Raw genomic sequence first — 9,745 nt, 5'->3', positions numbered from 1 at the left:
TTATGTATTATCTCACTTGAATTGAGTTATGTACAACATACTCATGATAGCATTTTTTTCATTTTTATCAGAATGTGCAAATACATAGGAAATTTGGCAGATTCGTATAATTTTGCAAGTAATTTCATTCCATACATTATAATTACTGAATAATTACATGCCGACGCAATTGTAGACTTATATCAACTACACATCAAACAAATCATAATATATACTCATAGAGGAAACAACTGCACCGAAAAGTGTTAAACTTCTTTTTAAAAAGGTGAATGTGTTTAATTTTATACACGTAAAAAACATACATGTACATATACATGCATTTTAAAAAAGCATAATTTGTACATATCGAAAGAAATAGAATAACAAATGAGAATTAAAGGGAAATTATTTTAATTGGACTATCGTTATAACATTCCGTTGAATTTTAATAGAAAAAAAGTGACGTTTGGAATATTGTATACTATCATTTTTTTGTTCTTTTGTTCGGGAAAGATCAATGCACTTATAACCATATAAGTGTTTAAAATAATAAACGAAAATTTTGTTGCTTCGATACAACGTAGATTTTTAAAGTGTTGCCTACTTTTTTTCTATTTACGTTTTATTATTTTACGCTACATTACTATATGTACAATCAGTGTTTCTACGTTTGGTGATCATATTCCAGTCGTAAGGGACATAACTCAATGTGAGTCTCTGAAGTATCTTTAAAAAATTTTCTTTGTTTATTTAAACAAACATGATCTGAGATATTGAATATTAAGCAACGTGCTTTCTATACAAACTTTTTATTAGTGTATTCAAAGCCGCAAATGATTTTCCTTCTCAGCACCTTCGTTCATGTTTGCCACGCTTCCAGTGCGTTTAATATATAAGGAAAATATAATTTCTCTTATCAAACGTTTTAAAACGCGATTCTTCCATAATTTCATTCTTTATGTTCAGGATCAGTTTTTGTTTTTGGTTCCATCGTCGTGGAACGTGGATGATGAGGATTCGTCTGATTCCTTGGCACTAACAAGACATTACCATCAGCTGATTGTTGAAGACTGTACTCGTATGGATGATATTGATTGCCATCCGGGTCCCGTAAAGACTAAAAATAATATCATAAAATTGTTTTTAATTCGCAATTTCAAATTCACTCATAAATTATATCGCGTTACATTTTTTTAAATAAACAATATCTAGATTTAACTTATCTAAAAATCGTACAACAACGTGTACAATAAGAAAATGAAGAAAATATACGAACCTGAAATACATGACGATAAAGTTGACTAAATTTGTCTTTTACGCGTTGCCTTTCGATAAGCATAAACTCTCGTTCGCGAATAAGTCTCATTTTGCGATCTCTCATTTCTTTCACTTCATCGGCAAGGCTAATGATTTGATCTAATTTACGCTTGCGACAATTTTGAGCGGCAACTTTATTCTTTCCTCGTCTTCTAATGTCACGTATCAAAGATAATTGAGCTTCACTGAGATCGTATTTACTAAGACGTTCGTTAAACTCGTCCATAGGAAGATTAATAATATCGGTCACTGGAATAGGCACGCTCAACGCCCTTGCTCTCTTCTCGTCTCTAGTCAGATGCTCTTCACTTTCACTTTTACGCACTGAAAAAGAATATCGAACAGTTATAGATACAACGTTAATTTCAAATACCAAACAGCCTATATACTCGATCCTCTGCTGTTTACCTTTTTTATCGCGAGAAACTGGACGTTGAAGAGATCCAGAACTTTCTGCGGGTAAATGATACGTGTGATTATGATGAACGTGTTCTATAGCGGAACGTCCTAGAAATGCAAAATAGGAAATATCAGGATTATTCTAACAATCAAAATACTTGGTTAATTTTCATAAATAGTAAAAAAATGAAAGATTTAAGATTAATATGCAGAATTATGAAACGTGTTATTTTTACCTGACTGATGACGACTGAAATCTACACTACAACTATATTTCATTTCAAGTTGAGGCCCAGCTGCACCCTCAATCGGACCTGAATAAGCGTTTCCTGGTGCACCAGCACCGACTGTATGCGAATCGTATTCATATTTCATTGGAGTTGTCGGGTGTGCTGTAGCTCCGAGAGGAGAACCTATCGTATATATGAAGTAGAACTTGAAACTACAGAATCTGAACTGCATAAAATATCGGGATATTTAATCGTTTAATTTCTGATACACTAACCAGTTCCCTGTTCCTGGAAGTAGCGTTTTGCAAACATTTGATGCTTTTTCTGGGCGACTGGAGGCATAGTGCGCTCGGCTTGACATCTTGAAGAACCAGCGTTTCTTCCGGAAACGGAATAACTGCAGTCGTACGTCATGCGATACTTGCTAAGAATAAAAGAAAAAAGAGAAACCACTGAATGGGATATTTCGAAAAATATTGAAAAATATTTCGAAGCACGAGTTTAAAGAAAAAAACTTTCATTCCTAAAAAACATTTATTCCTTACTTTCTCTTTCGTGAAATATTAGAGCAAATTATAGCTTTCATTGAACAATTCTTATACTTGTTAATTTGCAAAACATTGATTTTTCAGCGATTATACTGCAGTGCGAAAGAATACAGGAATGATTAATAAGTTTGTTAAACCAGCTAATAATATTTTCGTGAAATATCTCGATATAGTTTAATCACCTAGCATAATCCATAGTATAATGAGAATCAGCTTGGGTATGGCTAGAATTAGATCCAGTTTCCATCCATTCACCATCCGAAAGGGATGGTACACGTTCGCTGCCCATGCTGCTGACAGCACTATCGCTGGACGCATCCATCCTTTCGTCTGTTACACCCGGAAGTGTCGTAACGCCTGTTGCCGAAGAGGTCGCACCACCAGTTGTTTGAACTCCTGACAAAGCTGCTGCTCCCGTTGGACCAGAGGTGTTATTATTACTATTATCTAGCATGCGCATGGTGTACATGCCTGCAACAGTTCATTAAACAATACATGATTATTGTTGTAATTGCGTATAATTAAGAAATTGTTTTTAGAGTCGTGATAAATTCACAGGGGAATATTGATATGGATAAATTGTATGAAAATGTTAATAATTAGTTAAGTATATAAAGGTGAAAATTGTATTTTAGTGTATGGATGTAAAATATGAAATATCTGTATCAAATGAGATATATAAATTGCAGCTTAAATAAATGTAAGATGTAAATTAGAAATTGGCATTTTTCTTAAACAGATGATATAAATTAGAAATTTATATCTTTTAAATTTTATTTAAACTTTACCTAAATTTTACTTAAATTAGAAATTCATATCTTCTAAATTTTACATAAATTTTACTTAAATTTCAAAATTAACTTCACTTAACCCTCCATAGACAATCTGGGTCGTCGATGACCCAAGAGAAATTTTGCTCTTGTAAAAAAAAAAAAAATATGTTTACCTACAGAGAGTTCAATTAGAAATTTATATCTTTCATCTTAAATAAATATAAGATATAAATTAGAAATTTCCATTCCTCCTCAACATTCCCATACTTTTGTTCATATATGTTCAAACGTAAAGAGAATTATCTACGAAATTACAAATCTAGCACTTTCTGCATAAAGAAACGAGCTTTTCAATTGCAACGGTTCTTTTTTGCAAACATAATATTTTCAGTAACCGATTTTACACACACAGCGCTCTCTGCTTGCTCATAATACAATGTTATTTAGAAGTTACAGATGCAAGTTCACCTTAGAATCAATCTGAACTGCATTGTAATACTATAAAACGATATTAAATTACGTACACTTACATAAACATGTATTTGTGAGATGAAATATTTGTATTAACAATATATACTCTATAAAATCCTTCGACTTTATTCATTTTATTAATTAAGTTGCACTAACACGTACGATATTTCTATACTTTCTTCAGTTCCAATTATATTAAAAAAAAAAAAAGGAACTTTCTAAATTGCAGGTGTATAGAAAATAATTAAATACCTTAGAAGATTTCATCAAACGATTACTTTAATAATACGATTTTCATTAACCAGCAGAACGAAAATACGCATACCGCAAGACACAGGAAAGCTCAAGGTCCGTTGGTCGCGTGGATCGACATACTTGTTGATTAACCATGCCTATTAACACATTGCCAACCGATTGGATACTTATATCATTTTCTACCGTATCATTCACAACGAATGATATTTCATTCTCATGTACTATTCTAAGAAATTATATTCCATATTTATTCTTCGATATAACGAATCACGTCGATTCAATTATTTACCAATTATTATTAACTTCTACGACACTTCTTCACCAATTTCTTTTCCAAATACTTTTTGCAACTTTAAACATCAATCTAACTGCAACTCGGTCGGTTAGCAATACGTTAATATCAGCTACGCAAGAAATCTATCAATTATTCAGCATAAAATTAATATACAGCAACAGGTTTAAAAAAAAAAAGAACAAATATTGTTAGTTACACGTGCAATTTTAATCTGGAATTATTTTCTAAATAAGCAAAAGAAAGAGAAAAAAAAAAACAGTACCGCCAAATTTATCACTCTCATGGTAAAAGAAAATTCTTCCCAGTGTGTACACCATGATTGAAATGATTAATGTTCAGATCGATCAATTTAGAAATAAATATTCGTATACAGGGCCAATATTAAATTTTATTAGCTAATTCATACAGGTACAAGTTAAACACAATTTTTGCGAAAGAAGAAAAGAAGAAAGAACTTATTACAAAACTAAATAATACACATTCGAAGAAAAATTACGATCACTTTCGGAATCTATGTTTTATACATGAAAAGAAATCAACGAGAAGGATAATGTAGCTTTCAAAACAGTTCAAGATGCACTGGTACACAGATATCTACGTTTTCTTAGAACCATTCGGCACATTCAGCTGCCGCAGGAATCGTACGTGACTTGGATCAAGTTTCGTCCGTTCTTATCAACTAATTTTCAGAATGGAAAAAATACGACGCTTCATTGCAACTTCTTATTTTTCACCGTGTAAAGTTACCAATAGAAGGTACGTATCACGACTGTAATTTCAAAAAACTTATCGACGCAACCAACGATCGTTACTCGGAAGATAACGAAAACCAAACAGTAGAGAAAAAACGGTTAATCTTGTCGATCGCTAATAATACAAATAGCACTTTTAAGTAAATCGATCTGCAAACCCGAAACGAACGGAAGTTTTTCACTCCAAGTTATTTTCCCTTTCGTTCAAACGCGATCGAATGTAACACGATTTTAATTACACGATCTCGCTGCATAATGTTTACAGTGCATCTTAAATCGACTGATCGCATATATTCCCGTGTTACTCGAACGCCGTTTAACACGCATAAACGTGCAACAAGGTAACAAATTGAAGCGACTGTTAATTAAACGTAACCACGCGGAAGCAGAGAGAAGAGAAAAAGAAAAAAGATGGAAGCACAAATGGATGCAATGAGTCGACGAATTATCGTGACTCAGCGGTTTTTCAAGTTTTTGCGATAAGATACCGGGGGACTTTTGAATTGACTTTTCAATCGGATCTAGAAATGAATACCGGAATTATTATGTAACATCCATTCTTATTCGAACAACACGTAATTTATGCCCCGTGACGCCTTAAATCGTGCACTATATTCGAGTTCTCGGTAGATTCGATACTGGCCACAGAGTTAATCCAGAGTACATGTGGGTCGATGGCATATCAAACACGTGACGTACTTCTACACATTGTGAACCATGTTATATACCTAACTATATATATACGAATTCCGAAGCTCGTGCGTATTATGTTTCTCTCTCGTCTCTCTGTTGCGACAAAATCGACCGATCTCGAACGCGCTGGCTTGTCATATTTTTTTGGACTTTTGATCGCAACTCAGGGTCAATAAACATGCTACGATTAGAATATGAAAAATTCCGATTAATTGTCAGTTACACACGTCTCTACAGAACAAGCGAATCGAGTGAGTCCTGTGTTAAGTAAAATACACAGGTTAAGAAAATAAACGGTATAAACCCTAGACACAATACATTTGTAAAACAAAAAATTACCTACGTGGTATATATACGATAACTCCCATAGTCGCCATTTAAGCCCGAAAAGAGCTTAGTCCGAAGATCGGTATGCGTGCGCACTTTGGTATTAACGGCAAGAAAAAACAGAAGAGAAGAGAAAGAAAAATTGTCTCCAACGGTAGAAATAATCTTTCCTTCTCAACGAATCATTATTATCGTCCTCTTCCCTACGTATGCACACGTTAAACCGACACTATTTCCGGAGGATTTTCAGGTTATAGCAAACGGTACAATACGCGTTAGAGTGCATGTTCAAGAACGTCCGGCGCAAACTATTTTCTTGTAGTAACCAGCTCTTTAACACCTTTACTTTGCCAGATGTTCCTTTCTCTCTTTCACAATAATCTTCCCCGGCACATTGAACGTAGTATCTCCCGCTGGTGCATATTAATCGTACCGGTATAAACACAAACATATACACCTTGTTCCTCGGATCGATCGTAAATCGACTTGGCACAAAAAAACACACAAAGACACTCGTCGATATGTTCAATTCCTCTCTATCTCTACATTGTAACTAATAACACAGGTACCAAAAAAAACAATCGAATCCAATATTTCCGCGTACTATCACAATCGCGTATTCCAACTGGCGAACATTTCTTTTCTTTCCACCGTAAGTATATCACATTCGATGTTGATCCATAGATCACAGGTTGTAGACACAACACCGCGTCACGTTTCGAGGAGAAATTTTACAGGCAAGTGAAACCAATCGAGAGATTTAACGAGATAAAGTGGAGGGATTTGTTACTTTTTCGATAAGTCGATGTAAGTTTATCGTTAAGTGGAAAACACACACTCGATCGGTAATCGTATATATCTCCGACGATTTCTATTCACCGAACACATTGCGCCGATTTAGAGGAGTTGTAAGACGATCGACGGCGGCGGCATCGTGAGATACGTAAGATAGGCATTCAATCGCGAGCACAGCGTAAACATAACTACAATACTTAAGTTGGTGGCGCGTAGCCGAGAGAGGCTGACCCGGCGCGGGGCGTCACCACTCGCTTCAAGAGGCTGGTGACTAGCGATACTTTTCACTTCGGTATTGGACGGACACCGACAGTGGGAGCGACGGCGTACGGCGACGTCGCGTGTCGACCGATTCGTCATACGGCTAACTCGCCTACCCTTGGACAATTCGTTCATCGATCACTAACATACCGCGTTGCACGTTAATCCGTTCTGCTGGTCTTTAAAATGTAGTGTTAAAGACCGATAGCGATGGTAATCCACGTTGTTGCAGCTTATCGTACGCGGTCTACCACGGGGGTAGGCCACTTTCAGTCACGAAATTAGGGGAACGTTGTCGCTTCTTTTCAGCAATACCGTTTGTGCACTGCTGTATTAGTTTTTTCAAACTCTTCGGGGACACATACACTCAGTCGAAAAAGTCTTCTCACAGTCTTTGAAACGGGAGAATTTTCTTAAAGTTGCACATAAGGACTTGAGTTTTTTCGAGAAGTTAGAAGGATTTTGGAAAAATTGCAATTTGTGGGAATCGCGAAGGAAACTGTAAAGGTCACTGTTTACAAGTTTTTCGTCTGAGTATTTTGTAATGAGAATTTCACACGTACGTTTTGTAGATTTATGTTAAACATATGGATTCTGAAGGTTTCGTTGCATTTGGTTGATGGAGAAACAAGCGACAGGCACTGTAAGAATCTTCAGATTTGTTGTAGTTATAGGCGGAAAGTGGTGAAATAGTGCGATTTTCACGATTTCTAACCGTTTGCGGCTCGCAATTTTCAGCATGCGTATAATTGACACAGATCTACATTTTTTAAATTTTCATTACAAGCTCCGACAAAGAAGCTGTAAACAGCGACCTTCGCCAATTAGAATTTTTTCAAAATTTTTGGCACACGTCATTTAGTGTACTGATCCTAATTTCTAAAAAAAAGACTCAAGTCGTTTGGTCGAAGTTTAGAAAAGTATTCTGTTTTAAAAGGTGCACGGAGATTCTTTTGCCTAAGTGTATGTGTACGTTTAGTTTTTCCGAAAATTTTAACATTTGCGATAGAGAAAATATGAAGAACATAATCTCCCAACGAGGAAAGCAGCTTAATTGCTATCGATTGAACGTCGATATAAATGTAACTACGTAAAAAAATTAGATCATTCGTTTTGTAACTCTGAAAAAATCGTCCTTGAAGAGGATAAAATGAGAAAAGTTAAAAATTCTTATTGTATGAAATGTTAATGTTCATTTATATGTTACGTTTATTTCTGCAAAGGGGAATGCCTAAGATTAATTTCGTTAAAAACAAATTCATTCCAACACAGTTTCATACGTGTTTTATCGTTTGTACTGTTTCACTATGACTGGACTTTAGAATCCTTTCTGATAAACGTGCTCTGAAAAAATTAGAAACTTCCGTACGATATGTTACGTGTTATCGTGCATCGAGTAAACCAGAAAGAATAGTTTGTGTGAATGACAATGTGGATTCTATTGAAATGTTTATTATCGTTAATAAATTATGCTAAAATGGAATCGAATTAAACGAACAATTGTAGTATGTAGAAAAATAACGTTGCTGCAAATTTGAACGTGAATAGAAAAGTGAAATTTAATTCAAGAAAATGTAAATGAGCATAATTAAACGTACGAATAGGTCAATAATATTCTAATTTTATCAATGATACAAGATACTGACTTAAGACCATTTGCATATCATGCATCAGAAAATGTTGCAGAGAAAAAGATGTCGCACTTGCTCTAACGCAGTCGTTAACATGACAATGCGTCAGTAAAGGATGACTATTGTTATTGTTCTCTTAATAATTAAATGTCTGGTTGATACTGACGTACATTGCTATAAAATAGGCGCAGTTAATATTACCACATGATTACTCGATTAACGTATGCGCAAATTTAATTGCAGTATACAACTGCATCGTTCGCAGCGTACGATTATCCACTTATTTGGACGTGCAAATGCGATAAAATGCATTTTAAGCGCAATACTTAAAACATTAAGGTGCAGAAAAGATCGTTTATTTTTCCTGTGCGCGAGATAACTTAGATAAAATACACTTTGAAAATTGACAAACATAAGATGTGATTGAAAAATAATTCAGATACGATACAATTTGAAAATTGAGAAATGCGTGAAAATATGATTCAGATATGCCTCAAAAATAATTTAGATGAAATATAATTTGAAAATTAAAAACCATACGATAATACAATTTAGGTATGGTTTAAAAGTAATTTAAATAAAATATAACTTGAAAATTGACAAATACATGAAAATATGATTTAGGTATGACTAAAAATATGTATGACTCGGATATAATTGACACGCGCTATAATTTGAAAATTTAAAAATACAGTGAATATGATTTCATTATCAAAATTTTCCGAGTTTAGGTAAAAACAGTCACCAGCATGTCATATGCTCCACTTGCCAAAGAGAGAAAGAGAGAGAGCAACTGATATACATCATAGCTACACATGTATACTGTAAGTGTTCCCTTCGTCTATGATAATCACGCAATATAACAGTGTAAGGAAACGTAACTACATAAGTATGCAGCCAACAGTCATTCGTACTTTCACCGCCGTTCGTGGGTGTAGTTTTGCAAGCTTATTTAGCGCGAGTATGTAATTACCTCTTTTGTTTTGCATATCCTACTATTTTGCACAGTCACTACAAAA

The 9,745-nt window shown here is 34.6% G+C and overlaps 1 protein-coding gene across 6 annotated transcripts in view; it reads right to left on the bottom strand.

Annotated features, from left to right (window-relative positions):
• Positions 1 to 487: 487 nt before the first annotated feature.
• The window catches only part of LOC108574426 (segmentation protein cap'n'collar), a 130,397-nt gene continuing 121,139 nt past the window's right edge, over positions 488 to 9,745 (bottom strand). For all 6 annotated transcript variants that reach the window (XM_017937013.1, XM_017937016.1, XM_017937012.1 and 3 more), the window contains exons 8-13: positions 2,656 to 2,944; positions 2,201 to 2,349; positions 1,932 to 2,108; positions 1,705 to 1,803; positions 1,256 to 1,620; positions 488 to 1,096 (exon numbers count right to left, since the gene is read on the bottom strand). In XM_017937013.1, coding sequence (XP_017792502.1) covers positions 929 to 1,096; positions 1,256 to 1,620; positions 1,705 to 1,803; positions 1,932 to 2,108; positions 2,201 to 2,349; positions 2,656 to 2,944 — 1,247 coding nt within the window. In that variant the 3' untranslated portion in view covers positions 488 to 928. The remainder of the gene's footprint in view (positions 1,097 to 1,255; positions 1,621 to 1,704; positions 1,804 to 1,931; positions 2,109 to 2,200; positions 2,350 to 2,655; positions 2,945 to 9,745) is intronic.

The sequence above is a fragment of the Habropoda laboriosa genome, unplaced genomic scaffold (genome assembly GCF_001263275.1).
Source record: "Habropoda laboriosa isolate 0110345459 unplaced genomic scaffold, ASM126327v1 scaffold214, whole genome shotgun sequence".
Taxonomy (NCBI): domain Eukaryota; kingdom Metazoa; phylum Arthropoda; class Insecta; order Hymenoptera; family Apidae; genus Habropoda; species Habropoda laboriosa.
Note: the sequence above shows the minus strand (reverse complement) of the source record. Positions and strands in the feature narration are given on the sequence as shown.